Raw genomic sequence first — 27,592 nt, 5'->3', positions numbered from 1 at the left:
CCCTACTGAAAAAGTAAACACAAATGCACATTAATGACAAATCCTTCTTCCGAACATACAAAAGGATCAAAAAAAAAAAAAAAAAAAATAGCAGGTGAACATTTCTGAAGGAAGCTCCAGCCTGCAGAGACCCCAAACTAAAAACCCGAGAGCTTCTCTATATAGAAAGACCGTCAACGCAGAACCTCAAAGGGTAAACCCTGGACACTGGGCAAACCCCACTCAATAGAGAGCACCTCAAGAGTCAAAAGAAACATGTCAGAACATCTTTTACAGTCCGATAAGACACGTGAAAGTTCTTCATCCAGTGAGAAAATAAACACAGCTAAATAGGAGGGGGGGAGGAGAAGACTGGAGGAAAAAAAAAGTAATTCTGTTTCAGACTGTTGAGGCACTCTTGGGTTGAGTGGAGCTTCAGTGGCACTGTAAACTAGTTCAATACACATTCACTTCATTAATTATAATCTCTCAAACAGCAGAGGACACAGGAGCAACATGAAAAAACGACACTCGCTCATTGTAACAAAAAGCACTGTAACAGCTTTATATGGTAGATGCTTCTCCTGACCACTGGGACCTGCCAGGGAATATTTATATAAGCTCTTTGACAACATATTGAAATAACTCCTGAGGGCTGTACTACGAAGCCAGATTAGTGGGTTAGCAAGTTATTTGGAGCCTAAAGCCAGACTTTTCCTTGTTACGCAGGTGGCTCTCTTTTAAACCTGGCTTGATCGCCATTGGAGCAGATTATGTTCGAGATAAGAGATCGACTCGTCTAAAAAGCACCCCTTACTGACCAATCAGAGCTCGGATCTTAAGATAATATCACACAAATGTGAAGAAGTTAAAGTCATAATCCAGGCTAAAAGTAACACAGTTTAACCTGACAACTGCAGAAAGGACAGCTGGCAAAAAATAAATGAAAATAAATTACCGAATGTGTAAATTAATAGGCTTATAATATCACTGCCCCATCTAGAGCACAATCTGACTAGAATTAGGCTTCGTGTGTGTATTCCGTAAAATTTGCTCAGATGTATTCTTATGGCGTGTATATTTTTTAATATTTTTGCCTTATTCTTTCAGCTGCAACCCCAGCAGTGTGAAACTGACTTGGGAGTAAATAAAAAATAAATATAAAAACATGTTTCAAAGCGGTAAGTAGGCTTTTTTTTTTTTTTTTTTTACAATTTCCCCACGGGATGAATAAAGTATCTTCTATTCCGTTCTATAAGAATATATTTAAGCAACACATAGTCAGATCTACTCGTTCTCTAGATGGAGCAGTAATATTATAATAAGTTAATTTACACAGCAATTGTTTTGCCAGCTGTCATATCTGCATTTGGCAGCTGCAACTGTGTTGCTTTTAGCCTGGATTATGCGCTTATTTGTCTAATATTATAATTTGCTCTCCGTTTGTAAAAATATGCCATTCTGCTGACAACAGACGTGTCCATGTCTGTGATTGGTCATATGCTGGAAACACCGCCCGATTTATGTGAACGTGCTCATAGCCAGATTGAGAAACCCTGGCTTGACTTACAGAGTTGATAACCTCTGTCGTAGGACTGCTTAGCGTGATTGTGAGTTAGCTAAGCCAGATAACGTATAGATACCATGGTTACGTTGAACTCGCTTTGTAATACAAGCTTCTGGTCTGGACCAGTTTTTGTTCAGAGCTTTGGCTTGAAATTGGCTATTAAAAAAAGGCCTTTCAACAAATAGCGTCACTCTGTCGTCAATAGTCAATCTAGCGAGCTATACAGATTCTCAGCCGAGGGAATACTCGCTTCGTAGTACAGCCCCTCTGGAGAGGTGACATGGTCAGGAGAAACTCTGTACCTAAATGTTATGAAAGGGGGGACAAAGTTCACAGTGGATAAACAGTTATTTATCCAAGTACAATAAATACGCTGGCCTAAATTGGTAGCTTGCGATTGCTTTGGTACCCAGACATGAAGGGACACTGCTCAAGGGGGGAGAAGGGACTCAAGTGAGGAGGGGGCGGGGGGGTCAGCATTAGTACTAACATGACATTCGTTTTTACTTCACGGTTAGTTAGCAGAACATTGTTGCTAATGGTAGTGTTTGGGGTCGGGGGAATTCCCTCTTCTCATATTTGGTGTAACAGCACACAGTAGCTGGGAGACACCATTTGTTACAAGGGGACGTGGCTGAACAGGTACGACACAGACTCGCCGTTGTGAGTTCTACGGATGGCCTCTGCAAGGATCATGGAGATGTCAATAACCTGGAGGGAGAGAGGACGGGATGTTGTGAATATAACAAGACTGGGTGATTTGTTTATTGTCAGAAAATGTATGACTTTGTAAGTAATTTATCAAGTAAAAATACCAACTTCAAAAAAAAAATCTAGCTTCTCAAACCATTTCATATTACTTTAAATGCAGCTACTTGTTATATCACTATGTGTTTCGCTACTCACTTTGGCTCTGGGGGAAAATAAATGATAATCAAAATGATAAATGCTGTATCCTCACCTGTATTTTGGGACAATGCTTCATCTTCTCCTCCTGAGGGATTGTATTGGTGACCACCACAGCTTCAAAGCATGCATTGTTGATGCGTGAGATAGCTGGGCCAGAGAAGATGCCATGGGTTAGGATGGCGTACACCTTGGTGGCCCCAGCGGAAATTAGTCTAAGGGAGAGAAACAGTATAATGATCCACATGACTGGATAGATCATGAACAGAATTCAGTAATGATCTCTTTCCAAGTTAGTTTGACATCGGGATCATAGAAACCACAGTAGTTGCCGGTGGTCATGTCTTCTGTTATGCTGTAAAAGTTCCAACTTCATTTAGCACAAAAGGGACTTACTTGTCAGCAGCGTGACAGATTGTACCACACGTGTCAGCCATGTCATCCACTAGAATGGCGACCCGATCGGTCACATCTCCGACGAGAACCATGCGGTCCACCTCGTTCGCCTTTTTCCTCTCCTTGTGAATAAGGGCAAAGTCCACATTCAACCTGTCTGCTATAGAGGTGACCCTGCAAAGGGGAAAGCATAATGGTCATGAGATTGAGCTAATGTGCATGCCCAAGTGTACAACGCTGTAAATGCACAAGTCAAATTAAAGCCTCGTCAGAGATAAGGAAAAATCAACAAAAGTGTAATCTTAAGTAAACTCTGGAGGAGATGCTCAAGGGTAGAACACCTACAGCAGTAAGGAGAGTGCTACTGGCCTACCTCTTTGCTCCTCCTGCGTCAGGTGAGACAATGGTACAGTTTTTCCATTCAGGGATGTTCTCTTTGATCCATTTCAGCACAGCTGGCTCTGCGTACAGGTTATCAACGGGGATATCAAAGAATCCCTGTAAAAAGATAATGGAAGTGTTTGGACTGGGGTCACAGGAGCTGAACATGAACTACCTGCTGGAAGGAGCACTGGAAGACTCACATCTCCCTTTGTCCTTTGTTAACCTTTATATAAACTAGGGCTGTCAAAAGTTAACGCGATAAAGCCAACAATTTCTTTAACACATTAACGCAACTTGTGATTTTTGGGTTGTAGTGGACTCAGTTTTAAAGCTAGAGTGAAGACCCTGGCATCATATGAAACTAGAAGGAAGAACTACCTAAGGAATCCATTGGTACCAACCATGTCACACTAGCTTGTCGGGAAGAAGGCTAAATAATGCTCCAAACTTACGCTAAATTTTGGCGAGGAAAAACTGGCATGGTCATTTTGAAAGGGATCCCTTGACCTCTGACCTCAAGATATGTGAATGAAAAGACATGCCCACTTTATGATAATCACATGCAGTTTGGGGCAAGTCATAGTCAAGTCAGCACACTGACACACTGACAGCTGTTGTTGCCTGTTGGGCTTGAGTTTGCCATGTTATGATTTGAGCATATTTTTTATGCTAAATGCAGTACCTGTGAGGGTTTCTGGACAATATTTCACATTGTTTTGTGTTGTTAATTTATTTCCAATAATAAATATATACATTTGCATAAAGCAAGTATATTTGATCCACTCCCATGTCGATAAGAGTATTAAATACTTGATGAATGTCCCTTTAAGGTACATTTTGAACAGATAATAAATGTGTGATTAATCGCGATTAAATATTTTAATAGATTGACAGCCCTAATATAAACATAAGGCTATGGAAGCCAGGTTTTTCTAATGCAGGTAAAAAAAATTACCCAAAGGACAGATTCATGGCAGGCTACTGAATCAGATGCACTTCTGTTTAAGTCTGCTCACCTGTATCTGTGAGGCGTGCAAGTCCATAGTGATGATATGGTCAGCGCCGGACACGGATAACATGTTGGCGACCAACTTGGCAGAGATGGGAGCACGGCTCTGCAATGAAAATAGATTGCATCAGTCACATGGAATAAGTGAACTGGCAAGCATGGCATGTTTCTAAAAATAACACTCAACTGAGAGCTTAGCCGTTCAGTAACCATTTATATATTACAATCTTTTAGTCTCTAGACCTCAACAATGGTAGTATAAAAATATTTTTACAATTGATGCTTTCAATATTTACAATATACTGCAATGGGTGATATGCAAAAACCACCAGTGTGTACATAGGATGGCTAAACACAGAGGCATTCTGTTTTCATTTTGCTCAGTTAAAACAGTCAGCCCAACTCCAATATGACTTTTAATATGGGAAAAAATACACTTATTCTTATATAACACACTTATGACAAAATCCTGGATGATATCTAGTCTTGCATCACAATAATTAATATACATTTAGTTAAAAGCGTGAAGCATTCCATTCATGCAATGTCATTCAAATGTTGGAATGAGGGTAAATAACATGCAAATAGCTACTAGTTAAGAACAAAAGCAATGGGAAGTGCAGTTATGTAAAACACACAGAGCAAGGGAAAGGAAAACAAACAAAAAGAAAGCAAATATGCATTGTCAACTGGTTACGAATGAACATGGCTGCAGGCTTCTTGTCATGATGCTGGATGGCAAATGGCATGACAGAAGTAATTATACAGATATCCCTCACCCCCACCTTGTCCTTCTTGTCTTGCCGGGCATAGGGGAAGCAGGGGATAACAGCAGTGACCCTGGAGGCAGAGGCAATCTTGCAGGCATTGATCATGATCAGCAGCTCCATCAAATTATCATTGATCTCTCCACAGCCACTCTGCACGATGTAGACATCTTCCCCACGTACACTCTCCCCAATCTCCACGCTGCCAGGAGAGAAGAGGTGACAAGACAAACAGCACTTAGTGGCGTCATGGAGTTAACACACCGTGGCAGGCAGCAGATGACGGGACAGAGTAAACAATGGCACGTGATCTGAACATGAGCTGAACTGGGGAAATGAGAAGCATGTCGGCTCAGAAAATAACAGTCTCAACATGATATGTGATATTGCATTATAATTAGGGCTGTCAAAGTTAACGCAAGAATAACGCGTTGACGCAAATTCATTTTGACGCCACTAATTTCTTTAAAGAATTAACGCATTTGAAGGTTGTAGCGGGCTCAGTTTTAAAGCTAGAGTGAAGATACTGGCAGCATATGAAACTAGAAAATCTAAGGAACCATGTCATACTAGCTTGTCGTATAATAATAACGCTCCAAACGTGCGTTAAATTTTGGAGAGGAAAAACTGTCATGGCCATTTTCATAGGGGTCTCTTGACCTCTGACCTCAGGATATGTGAATGACAATGGGTACTATGGGTACCCACGAGTCTGAAATTAAGTTTTTTCCTCACCTGCTACTGTGGCAGGTCACTGAAAATTTCTACCGGGCACTCAATTTTGAAATCTATGTAGAACACTTTAGATGTGTTTAGACAGTAGGAATATGGACTGTGTCATGTAAACTTAAAGCTAGAGTTGGTAATCTTCAGAAACATTTTTTGTTAAATTCGTTGAAATTATCATTACACCCCAACAGCAATCAATAAATCAAATGCTCTGACAAAAAAAATAAAAGAATCTGGTATCTGTAGCTGTCGCAGGACCGTAAGCCCATCCAATAGTTTTATTCGGCTCGAATATTTTTGATAAAATAATTCTTAATATAAGGAAAAGCTATCTGCCATAGTGGCAGGTGACCTGAAATTTTAAGCTGCGACATCCAAAATTTACCCTGTATTTGGTATTTGGCAGGTGGCAGGTGCTAATTTCATTCCCTGCCCATGAGTCTCCCTTTACAGACATGCCCACTTTATGATAATCACATGCAGTTTGGAGCAAGTCATACTGAAGTCAGCACACTGACACACTGACAGCTGTTGTTGTCTGTTGGGCTGCAGTTTGCCATGTTATGATGTGAGCATATGTGAGTTTTATGCTAAATGCAGTACCTGTGAGGGTTTCTGGACATTATTTGTCATTGTTTTATGTTGTTAATTGATTTCCAATAATAAATATATACATACATTTGCATAAAGCAGCATATTTGCCCACTCCCATGTTGATAAGAGCATTAAATACCTGACACATCTCCCTTTAAGGTACATTTTGAACATATAAAAAAATGTGCCATTAATCATGGATAATCATGCAATTAATCACGATTAAATATTTTACATTTTTTATGTACCCTTTTATGATATATGTTTTTATTCCTGTAATTTCTTGATGTTAATGTAAAGCACTTTGGGTACCTTTTGGTTAATGTAAAGGGCTACACAAATACATGTTGATTGATTGATTTTAATCGACTGACAGCCCTAATTATAATTCCAGTGTATTTAGTCAACTATAATGTGTCTTTGTGTCACTAAACCTGTCTGGTGGTTCACCAGACAGGTTTAGTTAGTGAGCATGAGTTCTCTCAGCCATGTGTGGACTACAAGTTCCAAACAACACCGCGCGCCAACATCACCATGACACCACGTTTCTAATTAAATAACGTTACATGGCGCCAGGCTACACCATTACACACCTCTGATTATACACGTCTTTTAAGTAGAACTAAACAATAAACAACAACTCACCATGTCTCTTGGTTGCTGAATTTCTTGGTGACGACCTTCCCCAGCTCCAGACCCAGGCGGTCTGCTATCTTCTGAGACAGGTCCGGATGCGAGCTACCGCTGAATATCTTGATGTTCGGCATCTTGTTGCGGTCCAGGTCGTCGTCCAGTCTTCAGTCCGAGCAGGGCTGAGCTGTCAGCGTCAGAGGAGTCGACGAGTCAACGGGGATTATGTGAACAGCGTGATGAGCAACTCGTATCGAGCTGTGAAGCCTTCACTACCTATCCACCATTATGTCCCACACATCACGCGTACGCGGGTTCCTTCCTTCCCGGGGGCGGCGGCGCGCACGTTTTCACTTTACGTTCCGACGCGATGACGTCATTCCGAGGGGGGTTACGTCAGTGAGCGAGCGTGACATCCATGCACAATCTACTAATGTGAGTTTACCTGCACATGCTAATGCAAATTATTTATAAGCTTAAAGTGAGTTAACTCCTAATAACTATGGAAGTTTTATTGGACTTTATTAGTTGTAACCTAGATGGCCCACAAATGCACAGGAAGCGATCTGCAAATATCATTCCACGTGTATAAAATAGATGCACAAATGCGTGTTTATCACTTTACATGTAAACCTTAAAATACGCATTTACAGAGTAAGTTATGCGTATTTGCAAATCGCCCTGTATTTTTGTAAATGTGACTTTACACAACACAAAAACAAAAATACATGTTTGTGGATAGTGAAATATTTGCAGATCATGGTACACATTTGAGGAATGTCTTCTGTGGGTTACAACTAATAAAGTCCAATAATAACTTCCATAAATAACTACATAGTTGTACAGATAAACCGAGTTGTAACTGCCACTTATCTTGGAGTTGTACTCGTTATTGCATCAATTAAGTTGTATATTTTCTGAATTGCTTCATAAAAAACACGGATATTGGCGTTTAAGGCAACGTTAGTGTTTGTAAACCGTGGAAGTGTGTCCTCTTCCTTACAGCAAACATTTTGACATGTTAGAAAAAAGAAAGCACAGGTGTATTTAATAGCATTTGGCTGAATTCCACTTAGGGGACGTCCTGGTATTGTGCATGCTGGCTCACTGGAATACATTACTGGGACACTTAATGGAACTGAGCCATCGTTAATGTCAGCAATTTCACCTGTGCTTTTCCTGCTATGACATGTCAAAATGTCTGCCATGTAAAAGGTGGGTCTGTTGGAAATGTGGACTGAGGGCATTGCAGTGAACATGTAGGTCAAGACACAGTCCATATCAGGTCTATCTAAGATATTTGATGTTGGATATGATTTATACAAAGTAGCCTGTTCATACTCTAGATTCAGACCTAACACAACTGCACATTCCCCTTGTGTTGTCATTAAAGTTAAACTTTGTCATATTGGCAGAGACCCCTGGCGTGTGCCTGCTGGCACTCCTTTCAGGACCTCAGAGACAACATGGCGAACTTTGGGACTGTAACAGAATGTGCTTCACTAAAATGCAGAAGTGGTAAGTAGCCTATACACCTTTTCACAGCAGACATTTTGACTTGTCATAGTAGGAAAAGCACGAGTGCTACGAATAATATTTAATGTGTGTGATCTATTCATGTGTCCCAGTAGGCCTAAGCCACAACAGTCTGACAGTGAGCCAGCATGCACAATACCAAGACCCTCATTCATTTTTATTACTCACACCTGTGTTTTTCCTTTTGTGACATGTCATAATGTCTACTGTCAACACAGCCTATTAACTATTACAGTGCCATATTACAGTATGTTTAGGTTTTACTGATGTGTACATTTATGAGAGTGTGAGATCTCTAACAACCACAGACAGTTGTATTGTTCTGTGGATTATTTCCAGTTTCCTAAATGATCATAACTTTATTGCAATGTCTTTGGCAAAGAGGCTCCCATGTCTAGTGGTTGGCTTAGCTTTAATCCGCTTTTCAAATGCTTAGCAATAATACAAATGACACAGAAAACAAAACATTTTAAGTAAACCTATCTAAAAACAAACACAAAAACCATTTTACTGTCAGTGGTTGGTGTTTTGTCAAGGTGTGCACTGTTGAGTCAACATAATTTTTTGCCAGAGGCAAATGAATGACGCAACTGCAGCAGTAAGCAGACAGAGAGAGACGTTTCCAGACAATTTATCTTTCACATGACGTCATTCTAATGGACACCCTGCCACTACGGCAGGTTCACTGCATGCAATGTCATTTCCAAATCCTCTGAAAGAGTTTATATAATATACTTTATTGCTCGTAAAACATGAGTTAACTTTGTACACAGACAGAAGACCACAGTGACGACAAGATCATTGACAGTAAATAAAGACAGGAATGAATAGGTGCACATAAAGAAACAATGGATTAAGCCATGGCGGGCTCATCGTGTGAATGAAACACGGACAAACCCACACAGTTTAGCAAAGCAACTGAACAATGACAACCACAGAAAATGTTCATCAGAATGTCAAAATGTTCAAGTGCTGATGAGAGAACATTGTCTGATATTTTGTTTATAAAAATAAACATGTCCCATGCTTTATACTCGTTTATATACTCATTAAAATATATGTTTTGCTATTAGTCTCTATGTTACATTACTACTATAAATAATTACCTTACAGACATGTTTTATCTTTTCCTTTTTACAAAAGAGTGAAGAGTTTGGATAAATCTTAATGTTACAGGTAATGTTTTAAAAGTGTTTCATATTCTCTCAAATATGTTATCTTACTATTTACATTTACAGTGTAGAATAATACATTTCCATACTGAATATCATTTGCAAAACATTAACATATTGCCACCGCGGCCTTTCATTTTTGCCTGTTTTTTCCACTTTAGAACTGGAAAATTATCTGTACAAACAGCATCACCTTCAATTGTCAAAGTATCTGCCCCTGAAAGTCTTAAAAGGAAAACATGCAGTACAGTGAAAGAGAAAACACTGTATATGGTTATGGAAAATGCCACATCAACAGCGAAGGACAAACCACTAAAAGAGAGTGCTTGTAAACACAACAAATGTGTTCTGAAACCAAGAAAAGAAGGACAACAAAGCTGATATTGAAGGTCAGACTTTCAGTGTAAAATGAAAAGTGTTATGGCGGGGGGGTGGGGAGAGGGGCTAATCACATTGTCACACACAGACACATTAATAAATAATCATCAAAGCTGAAAATGTTAACAAAAAGATGTAAATGGCTCAAATTTACAGCAGTACTAAGCCATAGAAAATATATGTTGCATTTAAAAGAGCCTCACCCCCCACCATTGATTTATAGTGTTTGTCAAATACGGAACATTTGCAAGTATGCAGTGTATGGCACCAAGTATCCTAAAATTAGTTTCTTACCACCAAACAGTTAAATACCTTGAGGCTGGATGTTTACTTCATATACAGTATTTTATAAACCTTTGAAGTTCAGTTTGAGGTTCATTGAACAACCACGTTATACCCCAAAGGACTGACCAATACATTTTGTGCAAAAAAAACAGCAATATTGTGTTTCTTATCTTAAGTATTGTGGCAGGCCAGTTGTCACTATTAATTTGGTTTCACAGCACTTTCTTTTAACAGTATGTCCGGTATACATATTAGGCCGGTACATCTATAAAGCCTCTCCGATTAATTTCCAGGAATAACAAGAGGATGAGACACAAAGAAGATTTCAGACAGGAAACAGATGTGTTAGTTTTATTAAAATACATAGAAAACTACTTTGTGTGTTTCTTATATATTTGCTAGATTGCACAATGTATAACAGCACATAGAAAGCAAATTTGTTTATACTTCATCTGAAAACCTGAATTAAAAACAAAGGATCCTTTTGAAACGGGTAAGCTTTAGCTTTGAGGTGATGAATTATGCAAAACTGGTGGTGTGGACTCAAGTGAGGTTTTCAGCAGCAGAGTGAATAAAAAACACTTAAACATTAAAAGATACATTTCAACTTCAGAGCTAATTTCAGAGGTTGTGCAAAATTCTAGTGATAAGCTTACCCACTTGCAAGTGGATGGCTATATTTAAAACTATGATTCAGGACAAGTGAGATGCAAGTGAGCGACGAATCAGTGATGGTGTAAAATACACTCTGTGCGTATAAGTACAGTGTGGGTATTCCTTCTCTACAGCTGAGTGAGGTAACGACACTCATTACTGTACAGTGGATAAGACTGTGACTTGGGTCTCTGCTACATTGTCTGCACAGAACAGGTGTGTTTCATACCTGCACTGTTATAGTGAGAGAACGGGCCTCTTGTCAGTCAATATAGTTTAAAATGTCATACTCGTCTTTCAGCGGTTTTTCATTTTCCAACACTGTCACTTACATTTGGACTCTTGTATCACTACGCCGGACATTGTCAACATAGCCAACAAAGATCTCCATTTTGCATCACAACAGTTAGAAAGTTCAACAAACACACACATCACCATCTAACCAACCAACGCTTTGGACTACGCAATTTACAGAAGTCGCTACTTGACGAGATCTCCGAAGTATTTTTGTCCAGAGCATACATTTATTTCTGATGATTTATTAGAATCTTTATAGTTCTCTTAAATCAATACATTTCAAATATATTCTTCACTTTTTTCTGCACAAAACTTTATATTATTTGCTAAGTAGACACAACCCAAATATACATTACATATAAAATATTACAATATAATGACTTATGTATATTGTGAATATTGATGTGAGGTGATTAGCCCTGTATCACCCAGTCTGTTATAGGGTTCTTATTCCATTGTGCATTAGTTTGGTGTATCTTTATATTTCAAAACAAGATCCACGAGGCTACCTCAGGGCCTGTAAACATGGGATGGAACAGCTGCATTGCAATTTTTACTGAGGATGAGTCATTGCATGTCTTGTAAAAAATGTAAACAATAAACAAATAATGAATTTGGAGTAGAGTAGCCACCCACATTCTGGACTGTTTTGATTACATCCCTGCCAGATGTATTCCTACTGGGCAGGCAGAGTTTTGATGGGTCGAGTGAGTGAACTCATGTTATTGGTGTTGGAGGAAACAGGAGGGCTCACTGTCTTTGTCGGCAAGCTGCTTGAGTGTCCCATTGATTCCTCTGCCGCACGCAGAAGCAAAGTGTAGTTGATAGCTACTTCCTCAACTTTCCTCAACAGCTGCAGCCTTTGGGTTTCTGAACGAACCCCTCTGACCAATTTGATGAAGGTCTGAGTTAGTTCACACAACACTTGAAAGCTGGCTGTGACAACAGCAAGCATACGTGTCGGGCTTTTTTCAACACTTGCCACGCGTCGACAAGATGCTCTGAATTCTTTAAAACGCACCGCCAGCTCCTGTTTGTACTCTGCAATCTGTGAGGGCTGAAGACGAGACTCGCCCTCAGCCTGTGGGCTGTTAGCACACTGACGCAAAATAGCTAGCAACTCATTAGCATCCAACTGGGCATTTAGGAAACCGTCAGGCAAGCTGAAACATTTCCCCTGTAGAGCCTGTACCCGTGCCAGGCTCGCCTCCAGTGTACCACAGGCTCTCAGGTCAATCTCCTGTGTCTGTGGCTCCTCCTCTTCCTCCTCCTCTTCCTCCCCGCTGCAGTCCTCTGCATTAAGAACCTGGAGCGTTTTGCTCACTACAGGAAAGGTATGCGAGTCCAGCTCCATTCCTGGAAGGACCTGAAGGGGTATGGAGTATGAGAGCTCATCCTTCTCACTGCTTTCATCTGCTGCCTCACACTTCCTGTAGCAGAAACAGAATGAGCAGCATTTATCCTTGTCATCACTGTCCTCACTGGGCAGGGTCAGCAGCACCTCGCTGGTCCCTTCTTTACTTTCACGCAGTAGCTCTTCTCCCTGAATGAAAAACACCCCCTTTTTCCCCTTCCCCTCTGCCTGGTGAGACTGAGTGTGGACTGGTTCAACTGGGGTGGGGAGCCTCAGCCCAGTGGCCCTCACTCTCTCCATCTCCTTCTCTAGACTCTTGGCTTTGGGCCTCACTTCAGCATACACAGGTGTGCTAGGGCTGTTATCCAGCTCTCCAATGCTGTACCGCCTCTGCAACTTCTTGTATTGTGGAGCTCCCATGCAATCTGTTTGAGAAGTACAGGTGGGCAAGCAGGAACCCTGCTCTCCCCTTGGCTCTCTTGACTCCAGGCTGGTGGAGCGTATTCGTGTGGTCTTGATCTCTAAGGTCTGTGGTCTCCTTGAAGCACCTTGGGTGTGAGGTGCTTTGGAGACTGCTGGAGGGGTTTTCGAGATAGGTCTCTCTCTGCCTCTGTGTTGCGTCTCTGTTGTGGATCCAACTGGTGTGTCAGGTAGTCGCATGCCCCTACACATTCGCTTACAGTCACAGCTGCGTCGCTGCTCCCTAGAGATACCTGGTGCCTTTAGGACAGGGCTGGTGCGGAGCTGGCAGGCACAAGGAGTGCCGGAGGGCACAGGTGAGGATCCCTGGGGCAAAAACTCTCCCTGGGATGACTTGGGTTTCAGCAGCTCCTCTAAGAATTCTAGTTCATACTGGCGGACTTTCTGCAACTGAGCCCTTCGCTCATCTGTTTCTCTTCGCATTCTTGCTGGGAACGTAGCTGAAAGAAGGTTTCTAAAGCTCAAGAAAGGGACACTGCGCTGGGACTTCCCCTTACCACTGCCTTGCTTCTTTGAGTCTCTGGTTGGAAGAGTGGAGACCTTATCTACAGAGGGGCTAGGTATTGTTAGATCATCTAAAATAGGTAAGGATTTCATGGGGCATTTCTGTGACTCAGGTTGGGATTTGCCCTGGGCACCCTCAGGCTTGTTTTCAACTGCCTCTTTTCTCTCTGCTTTTACAGGCAAACGAGGGGAGTACTTGGTTTGTATTTGAGGGCTGGGTTTTGCCAAACTAGAATCTGCTCCTACTCTCACTGCATTCTCTTTGCTGTTAGCAAGCTGGAGGCCTTTGGCCCGAAGACGCTCATCATCTGTGGGGGAGGAGGATTGAAACACCACTATCTTTTGAACCTGTGGGTCTTTTAGTCTTAGTTGATGCCCATGCTCCTGTTGCACTGGGCATGTGCAGAAAAGGTCGTCAACTGGCAAAAGTTCTGTAGAGCTTGAAGGCTTCATGGTCTCAATAGAGGCAGTCTTGGCATCTTGGCACATATTAGTGGGAGAAATCTTGGCAGAGGCAGTTCTGTCCACAGGTAAGAGGATAGGTAAGGCTTTGTTGCTAGGGTCTGTATTAAGAGGTGCTGTTGTCTTCCCCTTTATAACCTCAGAAAGATTTGGGCTCAGTTTCTCCCCAGAAGAATTCGATAACTTCTGATCTCTACTGACTTGAGCTGTCAGTGAAGCACCAGATGCCTTAAGTTTTTCAGGTGACTTAGAAGGGCGATCAGAGGTCTTTGTTTTGGTGGACTCAGAGTGTGTTTTCATTTCTGCTTTCTGTTCCGTCTGAGTCTCTTGATTGCCCCCCTGCTCCATCACAACACTGAGTACTCCAGAGTCTTGACTTGGACTGACTTTAAAGGGAACCGTCTTGCTGAGGATTACTTGCTTAGGTGGACAGCCAGCACGAATCTGACCCACAGAGAAGGCCCCGGTTCCTATGGTCTTTGCAGTGCAGCCAGGGATAGCCAGGGGAAAGTCACGGCGGCAGAGGATACGTTCTTTGTTGATATGGTGAGCCAGCAGGTAGGCCTGGTTCTGGTTCTGCTTCATAGCCGACACCATCTCAGAAACATCTGTCAATTCAGAGGAGTTGGTCTCGTGGCCTGAGTCCAATGACGACTCAGGTGTAATGGCAGCCAAGACAATCAGCCCTAAGGAGGAAGGCAACACAGCAAACTGTTAGGATAATCAAGAAACAACAAATATTAATAACAAAGAAATATTAAAATGTTATATTAGTGTTTTACTGAAGTAAGTCAGTTATCAAACCATTTTCAGTTGAGTGGATTCATCCTGATCACAAGACAGCAAAATTATCGTGGTTTGAATTTGTTCCCAAAATCATTTCTTGGGGGTCAGATTTATAACCCCCTTCCAGGCTGATCTATGAGTGGGCTTGCCTCACCCAACCTGAAAGAACTGCAGCTTTTCCATGCAGATGCATGTGTGTGCTTGAGAAATATGCAAAGACTAGCAAATTTTCTACCCTATGTTCATCAAATCTAAAAAATTAAGTTGGCAATTCATCATTTACAAAAAGGTTTGTTTTTGATAACAGGGGCTTGTTTTGTTTTTAAGACACACAACATTGCGTAATTATCAGCTATTGTTGTTGCTTCACTGATCCATAGCATTTTCAGCTTGACTTATTCTAGTTTAGGTTATTGTTCAGTTTGCTCAGCATCATGTAGGAGGTTGTCTTTACAATTCTACCTTAATTCTGTGTTGTATTTGCAGTTATTATACATGCATTGCTACCACAAAATTAAGAGATTATCTTGCCATTTCACAAGATAATAAAAAGATGATGTACGGCAAATGCACTGTTTAATATTAATTGATAAAAAAGTAACACTTTGGAGAACTATTGAATCAGTATTACTGTTAATTCTGTGTGTGAGATGTTGGCCGTGGCATGACTGAGGCTGTTGACCTGCAGTCTGTGTTGGCTGTTGAGGGTGATGGGGGTAGTCCTCGGAGGCTGCCAAAGCCTCTAGTGCCTGTAAGGTGGACACTAGAGCATCATCAAGCTCCTGGGCATGATCTCGGACTGTTCTCGTGGCCACATTATCAATTAGTGTCACAGGCACATCTTCCTTGGCTTGAGCCAGCTTCCCAGAGGCGACCCCTTGGCTGGCACTGGCTCGAGCCTTCCTCCCTCTCTTTGAGTCATCCTCATCTGAACTGTTGTCCCTGAAGCCAGGTGGTGGGGCAGCAATAGCAGGTGGTGGTGGTTGCAGTTTTTCTACACCACCATCTGGGTCGTCCTCCTCTTCATTCCCTGGGGGCGGTAGAGCCATGAGGTCAACAGCGCCTCCATCTCGGGAGGCACAAGCACTGGAGCAGTGTTTCCCCGAGCTCCCACTGTTCAATGCTGTGGACAGACCCTCTGCCCTATGTCTGGCTTTGCAGGAGTCACAGAAGTATCGTGAGGTTTTCTGGGATTGACCCATTGTTTGGGATCGGATTCTGAATCCTGCGTTCTCCACTGCTGGGCTCTCTAAAACCCCAGCTATTTCCTCTGTACTCTGCTGGGTGGGGTCTGACTTAGTGCGTGGCCGCCCAGGGGGCTCATGGGAAATAAAGTTTTCATTGATGTCGAGTTCAGCTTCGGCATGTGTTTGGAGCTCTTGAAATTGTTGTTGTTCTCGAAGGTGGACATGACACAGGCCCAGATGCTGAGGCTCTGCCGGAACTAGGGCCCTTGAAGACCCTGACTCCCTGTGTGAGCTTTCCCTCTCGTCCGCTCGCCGCCCTCCACTTGGCAAGCTGGTTGCCCCAGAGCGTGGGTGAGCATGGTGGGAGCTTCTGTAATCTGAGGATAGAATTGTCAAAGCAGTGGAAAGTTTGAGGCGTTAAAAACTAGTGGGGATAGAGAAGATCCAGATGGGAAAGCAGAGGCGACAGCTGGTGGTCACATGGGGATTATTTGTTATTTCAGAGATGGATGTTGAGAGTTGAAGTTTGTTTGAAGGTTGGAGGGTTAGATTCTGGTGGAATGTGATGGTATGATGATCCTTCTTTTATGTGGACTACAGGTTGAGACAGCAGATGGCAGAGGATCTGTTCATGTTTGAACAATAATATATTCATGATTGTAGATACAAAAAAACTAACTGTAAAATTCCATAATGTTAATCTATCTAGGGAAAAAGAAATATGGAGTATCCCATTCCAATGAGTCGGGATTGGGATGAGAAGAGAGACAGCAGAGGGCGCCATGGGATGGTAGTTCCAGGATAACGTGGTTACTACAGGTAATGATTTCAGCCAATGAAAAAGCAGATCAATGTCCATGTAGACTGAACATACATGAAGATTACCAAATATCAGACATGCAATGTCTAATATGATGCTGAAAGAAAGACACTTATACAACGCTAAATGGGTGATATGAATGTTTCATCTTAAGCTTTTAAGTAAACAATAGTGTTTCCTTTAAATTCTTTCACATTTGATGTATATTGCCTAATCAGAGCACGTGTACAACATGAACCCCTACAAGTCAAAAAGCCTTCTAACATACCTGCCTTGGTCAGCTGAGACTGACCAGGGGTCCGGAAGTAGATGGTCCGTTTAGGGTCTACAAACAGCTTGTAGTAGCCAGAGATGAGGCATGCAAAGTTACTGGCATCAGGCCACTCCATGAGTAGGACCAAGGGCTGCAGGGGGTGGTAGGGAGGGGAATTAGGAGACTATTTAGGGGACAGGCAATGAGCATTGCCTGCACATTTTGTAATGACCTGATGAAATAAAATGTATAAAACGGTTGAACGGTTTTGTACTCAATAATTGTATCATTTACAAAGTTAAAATGGAAACTGCACCTCTAAAGAGATGGCATGCAAAATATTTTCCCCGCTGCATAATGGTGTGCCCTCCCATTATCAGATGTAATTATAGTGTGCATATTTAGAGACTGCGTTGTAATACCTTGGCCTCATGGATTGTCACCTCCACACGAGCCACTCCCTGGCTCTCTCGGTAGAGCTGGATCTTGGCAACCCTACTGAACTCTGCCAGAACTGTTGTGAGGTTGTTTTTCAGGTCAATCACATGACTAATGCCATGTCGAGGACCCACCAGTAGTGTTGTAGCTGATTGTTTCTCATCCTATAGAAGAACACAAGAGGTTTACAATTATTTGCCTTTACATACTGCAGTATATTGGAACATCACATAATACCTTTCAAAATCCATGTTCCTTATGCGAGTACATGTACAGCTTCAAAGACACATAAAGGAAAATGAATGGAGCAAAGCCTTAAGTAAAAGAGATGCATGTGTATTCCTGTACACAAAGATTCAAACATGTATTACCAGTCCAACAGTGTGGAACAGTATTCCACCAAAAGGCGGGAGGTCGTTGAGAACACGCATGTACTGCAGCTTTCCTTGGAGAGGAGGGACCTATCAACAGAATGATAAAGAAGAAACGCTCATGTTTGAAGGAGGAATACTCCTCCAGCAACACTTCCCACATCCTCCTGGGGGCACTGTTGAGCCACAAATGTGGATCATAAAGTCTTATGCAACAGTTACATCTACAGAGATGAAGGACTAATAAAAAAAGACTAGTTATCCAGCATACATCATTATAGAATACTATAAATTAAAACCTCCTGTAAAGATGCAACAAAGTGTTGATATTTAAATGTTAATAGTAATCAAGATTATGGAAATGTTGTAAGAGGGTCTCTTTGTATTTGCAATGCTCATAAATGTTTTAATGGCAAATCCTCCACAAAAAATTGCTTAGATATTTCAGTCATGGAAATGGTTGGTGTTGAAATGTTTTAGATGGAGAAACCTTGTTGCCCGATGGTGGCGGATGCTGGTAGGTCTTCAGCAACTGAGACAGGCTCTTGCACACATTCTTCTCCTTGACTGTTGGAAGCAAAGTGAGGGGAAGAAAAGGCTCGAGTCCCCACTCTTTTCTGTGATCAATAGCAAGGGGGAAGATGGAAGAGTATACACACAAGAGAAAAACAACAGCGGAGTGGTTAATCAGAGTTCGGGGAAGATGTCGTAACTGAGAAGACAAAGGTTTTTTTTTCCGTCCCACGGGAAGACACACAGTGAGCCAAGCTTACATCCTCCTCGACTCCTAGCTCGACATGGCCACCCTAAGTCTATTACAGTGGATCTGTTCTGCTTCTGTGGTTGTGATGGCAAAAGCTAATTACTTGCTAGGTTGAGGTTTTGAAGAATAAATGAGCAAATTGAGGGAGGGATGTAATTTCACAAAGCAATGGATTTCTTTGTCTCATAACGACCTAGGGAAAATGATACTTGAGTAATTTGAGTTTTTAATACTATTGGGATTAATTATTACTCATTTAGACATTATTGAATGAACAAACTTCACTGTGGGACTCTGATATGGTACACAGCATTATTAATGGGGTAAAAAAATGCAATACATCACGTTTTGTCTGTAATTTCTCATAAATTCACTTGAAGGCTAATTTAGTTTGTGGACTTACTCGACATGCTTGAGAGAGATCTTCTGATTGGGCCGCGCGGAGGACACAGTGATGTAGATATGGAGCGCAGCCAATCGTAACGTGATGTCAGATTTCCAGTCCATGCCAAAGCGTTCCTTGATGACGTCATTGCGACTCTAGGACATGTTGAAATAGTGTTTTTTTACACAGCTGATTGCAAACAACACTGTTAAAGACTTCTGTAAGTCGTATCATTAGTTAAATTGTCAGGGACAGCTTCCAAGTAAGGCTGTTGGATATCTGAAGTTAATGTGAAAGCCTTTTTGGAAAGCTTGCAACAGGGCCATTGTGTCTAAAGCCTGACTCTGGCGTATGCAACCTTTCTAACCGTTAAATCAGTCAAAGTAGGCAAAGCCCTCGTTCTTCGAGGAGACAGCTCTCCAACAGTGTCATAAGATTGAATGACATCCTTGTAAATCCCCCTTTAATCCACTGCTTTACCTGTATATAGAGGTACTCAAATGCAGCGGGGTCCCTTCTCAGTAGGTCTGCAGGGTCCTTGGGGAAGAAGCAAATGCGGAACAGACACTTCATCCCTTGGAAATAGGTTCTGTGCACCACCTGAGGGAATATGACAATATCAAATAGATAATCAACTACATCTTTGGCATTAGTCACACATATCACAGTACAATTTTCCGTAGGTGAACAGGGTTGACTGCATTCTGAATATCAAAATAGAAATACAACCTAAGACGGAGCTGAAATGGATGTGAAATGTGATTTGCATCCATAAGCACAGTTTCGGTGATCAGAAGAATCATCTGACATCTCATAGAAATAATTATAATTTCAACTTTTAGGTAGTGGTGTCAATTGGATGCCCATAGTATCAGTATCTCTCTGTTTAGTGCCAGCTTATCTGATCAATAGAGGGGTAGTAGTGCCACATCTTTGAGTTGCTGTTAAGGCTATCATACCGTTAATCCTGTGAACACATCCATCAATTGAAACTGTGTTTTATCTTATTCTCATTTTTCTTTTTTGTGTTTCTTACATGTGTCAGAGGCTGGTTCTCCTGCAGCAGATGCAACCTCTGGTTCTGGTCCAGACCGCCTGCCTCCAGCACCAGGGCAAAGTGCTCAATGTAGCGCAGTGAGAGGCGGTCCTGCAGGGAGGAGATCACATCCTGGAAGAAGAGACATGGAAACTGATAAGAGATTGAAATGCATCTCCACAGTAAGAACACATTGTACTTCAACAAAAACTATATATTTGGTGTATGTAGCCTATTTTTACCCTGAATTATCTCCTTGTTTGTATAGGATAGTTTGTCAAATTGATATCCTTGTGGGTGTGCAGGGCAAACGTCTGCTCTTGTGCAGATCAGTATCTATGAATGATGTAGAGCTTTTCTCATCTCTTTCTAAAATGTACACTGTCTGAGGGGAAATTCACAGTTTATCACATCTTACCGTGGGCTACGCCTGAGGATAAGGTTTCATTATTTCTTTGCCCTCATAATACATCAGAGGCATGGACATTAAAAGGGATTCCAGTGTAGTGATATGTAGCTGTGGTTTTGTAAGTCTCAGTGTGAGGCTCATTAAGAGCTGTAAAATATGAACACTAATGGTTTGCTCTCCATAAACAATTTAATTGACGTTCGTTGTTGATGTAACCTAAGCAACAGCTGCCTCTGCAGTTTTAACAGTATTGACCTGTGTGTTTTGCATTAAATTATGCCTGGGTAGGCCTCAGAATGCTATAGATTGTAGCCTAAAATACTGCAGGAAAGTTTCTGTAGTTGACAGACAGTCTAATGGGCATACAGATGGGCATCCTATTGTGCCATTGATTTAATCTGTGGCATTGTTTTATTGATCTTGGCCTTCTTATTATGCTGAAATTCCATTTAATTAGGCTGACAGGAGTAGCCTCCTCCATCTCTCCTTTTAAGTGCTGCTGTGTTTCTCCTTTCCCCTCCCTTACTCTCCCTCCATGAGCAGGGGAGAGATTTGTGAAATCTAATAGAGTCTGTTTAATGAGTCTGCCTGGAGATGTCAGACTCATCTTACAGGCTGACATAGAGACAGAAATGACCTCTGTCTGACTGAATTCATTTGTTGATTTATGGCCTTAATCACATCACTGAGATTCTATGTTCCAAAAACTGATACGGTCAAGTTTCACAAAATTAAAGCTGATTTTTTCTATTTATTTCCTCAAAACAATTACTTATTAAAGATAAACTTGAAAGTGAGGACACTTGACTTGATTTATGGTTAGTGTTAATGTGTACAGAGTCAGACCATAATATGCTCATGTTTCGTGTATTTACAATACAGCAGTGCCCGTTCAAAACATGACTGTGAGTAAGCCACAACTTGGGTATGTTCTTCCCCCATGAGTAAGCCTCCATTTCCCCAGTGTCAGACTTGATACTAACTTATAACACTAATAACGTTACCGCCAGTAAAATACCTCTTCTAATTAAATCTATGCTCTACTTTATAACCGCCTATTTGGAAATTACCTCCACTAAGTGTATTTCACTGATGTTTCTGACCGTGAGTAACCACAACCTGTGTGTTTTTCAGGGGCGGAATTAGTGATTTGGGGGCCCCAGGCAAATATTGTCTTGCTTTATTTTTCACCCTCTCTACAGCTGCAGGCGGTGCGGCGAAAACGTTTTTCCATTCATTTTTAATGGGGGTAGTGCGTTAGGGATGCGATTGCGGCGGGCGTAGGGGGTAGTAAGGGTAGCCTGCGGCGGAAAAGTAGAAACAGAATCGACTTTTGGAGAAATGCAGCCAGACGTCAGGCTGCGGTGGCCAATCACGTAACCGGCGATCCAGAGCTGTACAACCCAGTCATGAGGGAACAAAAGATGTTAGTCGTCGCAATTAATGGACCATTAAAGTGACCGGTGAAATACACTCTGGGTCGATTCTGTTTCCAGTTGGCTGTCCGTTCGTGGTGACTTCAGGGGAGTGAAGAAGTCCGATTGTAATGTTAGTCTATTTAGCATCCAGCAACAAAAAGTGAACGGCCCGCTGCAGGCGACATGCTTGTGTCTGCAGAGCCCTGAAGCCCCGCCACTGCTGCTGAACAGAACGGTGTTTGCTTGTTTATTCAAAGTTTATTAATATTGAACTTGCATGTCCAAATTGCACCAAATTTGACAAAGCACTCCCTTGGGTCCCCATCAATACATCCGCCAAGTGTGAAGTAGATCGGATGAATGGTTGTCGAGATATGGGACGGATATACCCAAATACAGACAAAGATCCCTTGCTTTATAGTGAGATTAGACTATCACATGTTAAACCTCCAGTAGGCCTAATTGATGTTTTGTGGCCAACTTGGGGCAGTGCATCAAACTGTAAACACAACCTTGACATATTATCACCTTATTAAGTTGTGTGTTAGCAAACATCACACTAGGATCAGTCATTTGGAGTCACTCTCTATCTAGCTCTGTTTTGGTCTTTACCAGCTCCTGAGAAATAGCTCTTTAGCTGTTAAATGCTCCACTATGTTCACCAACTATTCGCTAACTTTTTCTGTCTGCCAGTTGGTGCTGGGCAGGTGCTGTACTTAGTCTTTAGAGTTTTATTTTTTTTTTGCTGAAAAATGCCACTAATGAGAGCAGTGAGAGTGAACTAAAACAGGAAAGTTGGAACTAAAACCCTCTATAGAACTGACGAGAACTACAGAGTTTGGTGGTGGTAACTACCTCTGGGTTCATCACTACGGGCGACCATCATTTGATTCATTGTTAATATGAAAATGGATTATAGATGCTTTATGTAATCTGAATCTGAATCTGAATAATGTTGAAAATCAGCTGCCTTTCCCATGTGCACACAGCTGCATTGAATACATACCCGAACAGTGGTACGGCTATCAAATGTAAAGGACTTGATCTGTCCATTCTCCAAGAACACCTTCAACACATTTGGTATGAGTAGCAAGGAGTCGTCCTTGAGCATTGTCTGAAAGAGATAGAGGGAGAAAACAGATTTGGTTTAGTGAATTATTTGTATATTACAAACACAATCGGCTGTAATTGTAGGTCTGTGCTTTGAGGCAAAACAAGTAGTGAAAAAGGAGAAGGTCCTGTAGGAGGAGTGTTAGGAAACAAAGATGTCTTATGTGAAGGGAGATACTTGAAGGTGCAAAACTCTGCCTTAGGATGCCCACTCCGTGCATTGTATCAGGATCAAAGAAGGGCTTATTCAATTTCTCCAGTCTATCCATTCAATATGTAAGCCATGCAAAGTAAATTGGACGATGGGATTGAAAGCTTTCCCGACAGAGTTTTGAGAGTGGAGGTATAAGAGGGGAGAGGCCCGATTCAAGGTTACTCAAAGCATTCGTTATGATATGCAGTTCAGTTCATTCTTGCTGGGATGTGATGTGACGGGCACTCTCTCACTTCTTTTTTTTTTTTTTTAAATCTTGCTAAGGGCTTTTTAAGAAAATGACTCAGTTCCCATTATGTAGTTTCAAAGAACCACAGCTGTGATCAGAGGGAAGGGAGGTGTCTTAATGTGATAAGATAGACCAAAGGGTTTTAATGTGACATGTAGCAAGGATGCAACCCAGATGAAATCTTGGGCCGAAACAAAACAAAACCAATTGGCGTGGAGGTCAAGTGTGTGGGTGAGATTACAAAAAGGCGCATAACAGATTCACGTACCATGGCCAAACACATGAACTGTTTGTCGTAGACTCTTGTGGGAGGCATCGTTGCACTCAGCAGAGAGTTTCTGTTTCATTTTACCATGGAGGTCAAGTGAGGTTGTGTTTGTGTGTGATGCATGCATGTACGTGGTCGCAGCTAATGCGAATTTGCGCTTGTTTATCTGATAGTGGGATTTGTCAGAACAGTAGGCAGACATTACTCATGACAGTTAAGGGATGTGGATTTACTGCAACAATATATCTCAGCATTTAGCTGAGATGAAGAGCTGTGTCCACAGCAGATGCCCGGCAGTCTGTTTTTGGAGAACTTAAGTATTCAGAAGGCCCCACAAGCTGTTCCTCTGTGCAGATTGGAAGCGACTAAAGTCTGAGTTAGGAGTGAACAGATCTTTCTCCGTGCTGCAGCATTAAAGCGAGGGTATACCAGTGAAGAGACGCCACAAACAGGTCTATCACCTCCCATGACAAAACTCTACCTTTGCTCTTGTTAGTGAGGGGGAGCTGGAGCCGATTTGTCACATGCAGGGAAAGTGTTAGGAGTGGAGGATCACAGCTCGACGCCATGGCCTCGTCTCTTTCCCCCTTTCCTTTTTTTCAATAATCACCAGGCTAGGTGGCCAACACTGATATGTCTTCAGATGATCAATAGCAGCCTGTGGCTCCTGATTAGAAAAGTCTAGCCATGCATTGGGGGGGGGTGGTTGCTGAAACATCTGATCTTTGCCAATCATAGCAGCTCCCTCCTATCTCTGCAAAAACAGTGCCACGTGTTCTGTCTCTTGAGCTATGATCAATTGGATTTATAATTCTAAGAGAGAAACAGGGAGGGAGATTAGTTGAGTAAGAGAAAGGACCCAGCTCTCCCACAGTATTGCTCTAGCCATTAATGGAGCTGATGGCCTTTGCTGGTTTGTGGGAATACCTCTCACTTGAACTAAAGAATTTAGGTCTCGTAAAAGAAATCTCTGGGTTCTTATGACGTTGACTACCGGTGCTGCCAGGCTAGAGTGGATGGTGAAATCAGCTGTAATGAAAAACACTCTGCAGTTAGCTTTATCCAAAGGTTATCTGAGACCTGGTGGTCCATGTGATGAGCAATCCTGCTCTCCACCTTCCTCCATTAAATTCAGGTGAATAGAAAATAGAATGATGAAATACCCTGCCCTCCAACTTCTGATTATTTATTGATTGTTCGATACTTGCCAGTTTCACGCTCCCACTTTATTTACAGTGTAACCCCTCCCCGCCCCCCCAATAGATCCTTGACTGACCACCAGGAATTAGGAACTGTACGAAAATGATTTTGTGTATAAAAAAGCAAGACCCAGTGTAATTAATTTTTTCTTTGGACCTTCTCCTTCACATAGGGAAAAAAGACTACATTACCCTCTCTCCCAAATGTCTCAAAATTAAATATTTATGGCAAACATAACGCAATTTTACAGCCATTCTCTAATTTTAAATAAAGAGCTGCTCAATAAACTTTTATTTTAGCCACCAAATGAGTGAACCGGGAACAGGTGATAGCTCTGTGCTGAAGGGCTTGTGCGCCGCAGTATTTTCATCCCACCCCATATCCTCTGCATATGGCAAAACGCGTCTCCAACACAACTCCTTTTTGAGGTAACTATTTGATCTTTTCTTTTAAATATAATTAAAAAAAAAAAAAAATCACGCTCAATACATTTTGGTCTGAGATCTTCAACACACTTAATGTAGCATATAATACTGCTATTATCCCGGACCTCTCTTGGCTTTATTCGGAGTGCAACATGCAGTCATGCAACATGTTCTCGCCTTTATCACCTTGTTGGCAAGGCGACTTATTCTTTTTAAATGGAAACATGTTCTACCTCTGACTCACAGTAGGTGGGTGAAAGATACATTACTGTTCATTGGTTTGGAGAAAGTTAGATTTTCCCTTAAGGTTTCCCTTAATTCTTTTGAAAAGGCTTGGAAACCTCTCCTAAACCATATTGAATCTCTGACCTCTTTGCCTGCTTGTGACAACTAAGCCTCCTTATTTATTTTGTTGGATTGGTGTTGTTGTTTGTTAATTTCAATTTTTGTATTTATTTATTTTTATTTTTATTTTTATTTTTATTTTATTTTTTTATTTTGTGTGTTTATGTGTTTATTGTATGTGTTCTATTATTTCATGTGCATAGTGTTTCACTAATTTTGATGTCACTGCTGCTTTATATTGGTTATTTCCTTTATTTTTCTTACTGTTGGGGGTGGGATGGAAAAATGGATGAAAAAACAGAAGATTACTCATTTGCTCTGCGATTAATATGCCTTGCAACGTTGTTCCAATTTTAAAAAAGAAAAGAAAAAAGGAATATGGGGTAAGAAAAAGATGAACGAGCATCCCTTTAGCAAAAAAAATGTAATCACAATAGCTTTTCCTTTCTCTGACCTCCCTCGCCCCCTAGTAATTAATTTGTGTACGGTCTCTTACCTCATACATATGCCACGGAGCAGGTCTTAATTGAACAATGTGACACAGTGTAACCCAAAACCACTTAAGAGATACAGTATCTGTAGCTGGTAGATGTTGATAAGCCAGGTAAGAAAATTGGGATCATGATAGCTCTGCCATGAAAAACCAGGTGAGGTCAAACAACCACAAACATTTCAACATTTCCCAGAGACATTGTAGCTGTCTTCCAAATGTGTGAATGCCTTTGAAAAGAGGTTCAGGTTGTTCCTGGGAGAATTCAAATCAGTCAGGAAAAGCAATTTATTCAAGGCCAAACCACTGGACCAAAGGCTCACACACACACACAGTAGAGAAGCTCAGCTTGAAATAAGAGGACGGAGAGAGGAGGATACTTGAGGCTTTTGCGATTGCTGATCAAACAAAAGAAATGCACAGCGGGGAGAGAGAGAGGGAGGGTCAGGGTAACAGCATGTGTTTGCACGCACATGTCACAGAGAGACACGACTAGTTGAACTTACTGAGTCTGGGTCGCTGATGGACACTTGCTCTGAAAAGCGCACTTTAGGCGGGTTGGTTCGCAGGCGGGCCTTTTTGGCTGCACTTATGAAGGCAGACTTGGGTGACTGAGGATAAGAAGAGCGAGAGAGAGGGAGAGAAACTCTTGAATCAGCTTGAACGAAGAGACGTAAATGAAAGAAAAGCCCCTGTGACTGCCAGTGCCAAAGAGACGTGTGTTGGAGAGCTGGCTAATGCTGCTGCAATGCGACAGCTGCAAACCTGCTTTCAACGTGAAACTCGCCTGCTAAAAGTTTTTCAAATTGTTGTGCTTGTTGGTCTGAGCACAATAAAGATGTTCGAGCCAACACATAACAAACAAACATATCCCTACAGAACTGCTGCATAACTCGTATGAAGATAGGACTCCTAAATTTTTATAATATTTATATTTTGCATTTTCATATATTTCATCTTCTAAAAATATCCAATTCAGTTAGTCGGCTGAATAAATGCTGTGTCTCTATTTCCTCTATATATGGATGGATGCACACACAATTTGTATTTAATAAGGTCTCGTGTATGTGTTTATGTGCCTGCACAGAGCTGTTTTTAAAGGGGTTACTCTACGTGCAGTCATGGCCATGAATACTAATGTATGTATGCACTGCATTAGTGTGCACTGTTGGGACAGAATACCGTACAGTGTTTCTGTATGATTCGGATTGACGGGGAAAGTGTTAAGACTGATGAAGAGCAAGAGAAATCCTGAGGGAGAGGAACATGAAAGAGAGTGAGTGTCCCATTATACTACCTGATGGGGCTGCAGCACAGTGAGAACTATAGTGTCTTTGCAGCGTCTATGGAAAGACAACAGAG

At 41.6% G+C, this 27,592-nt stretch overlaps 2 protein-coding genes and 1 long non-coding RNA gene across 11 annotated transcripts in view; 1 reads left to right on the top strand and 2 right to left on the bottom strand.

Moving 5' to 3' along the window:
- Positions 1–2,004: 2,004 nt before the first annotated feature.
- Positions 2,005–7,283, bottom strand: prps1b (phosphoribosyl pyrophosphate synthetase 1B). Of its 2 annotated transcripts, none has more exons than XM_037779782.1 (7): positions 6,977–7,283; positions 5,021–5,210; positions 4,249–4,347; positions 3,222–3,346; positions 2,849–3,022; positions 2,508–2,667; positions 2,005–2,257 (listed from the first exon to the last, which is right to left on the bottom strand). In XM_037779782.1, exons 1-7 carry the CDS (start codon positions 7,096–7,098, stop codon positions 2,165–2,167), a joined length of 963 nt encoding a protein of 320 aa, XP_037635710.1. In that variant the 5' UTR covers positions 7,099–7,283; the 3' UTR covers positions 2,005–2,164. The 2 variants fall into 2 exon arrangements, with proteins under 2 accessions (XP_037635710.1, XP_037635712.1); XM_037779784.1 differs by having other exon boundaries at positions 5,027–5,210.
- LOC119494147 overlaps positions 7,279–27,592 on the top strand; it is a 49,225-nt gene continuing 28,911 nt past the window's right edge. Inside the window, exons 1-3 of the long non-coding RNA XR_005208135.1 lie at positions 7,279–7,396; positions 8,377–8,479; positions 20,132–20,304. This is a non-coding gene — a long non-coding RNA (uncharacterized LOC119494147). The remainder of the gene's footprint in view (positions 7,397–8,376; positions 8,480–20,131; positions 20,305–27,592) is intronic.
- The window catches only part of frmpd3 (FERM and PDZ domain containing 3), an 88,207-nt gene continuing 69,828 nt past the window's right edge, over positions 9,214–27,592 (bottom strand). For 3 of the 8 annotated variants that reach the window (XM_037779774.1, XM_037779780.1, XM_037779779.1), the window contains 12 exons: positions 27,528–27,573; positions 26,737–26,841; positions 22,956–23,063; positions 20,123–20,254; positions 19,567–19,686; positions 19,105–19,241; positions 18,429–18,555; positions 17,939–18,028; positions 17,552–17,731; positions 17,145–17,313; positions 15,501–16,433; positions 9,214–14,769 (listed from right to left, as the gene is read on the bottom strand). In XM_037779774.1, the coding sequence (XP_037635702.1) occupies positions 11,960–14,769; positions 15,501–16,433; positions 17,145–17,313; positions 17,552–17,731; positions 17,939–18,028; positions 18,429–18,555; positions 19,105–19,241; positions 19,567–19,686; positions 20,123–20,254; positions 22,956–23,063; positions 26,737–26,841; positions 27,528–27,573 (4,957 nt within the window). In that variant the 3' untranslated portion in view covers positions 9,214–11,959. Of the gene's footprint in view, positions 14,770–15,500; positions 16,434–17,144; positions 17,314–17,551; positions 17,732–17,938; positions 18,029–18,428; positions 18,556–19,104; positions 19,242–19,566; positions 19,687–20,122; positions 20,255–22,955; positions 23,064–26,736; positions 27,574–27,592 lie in introns of all 8 variants that reach the window. The other 5 variants (XM_037779776.1, XM_037779775.1, XM_037779777.1 and 2 more) reach the window with 5 other exon arrangements.

This window comes from Sebastes umbrosus, chromosome 9 (assembly GCF_015220745.1).
Source record: "Sebastes umbrosus isolate fSebUmb1 chromosome 9, fSebUmb1.pri, whole genome shotgun sequence".
Lineage (NCBI taxonomy): Eukaryota > Metazoa > Chordata > Actinopteri > Perciformes > Sebastidae > Sebastes > Sebastes umbrosus.
The sequence above is the reverse complement of the archived record's forward strand: the minus strand, read 5'-3'. Positions and strand labels throughout refer to the sequence as shown.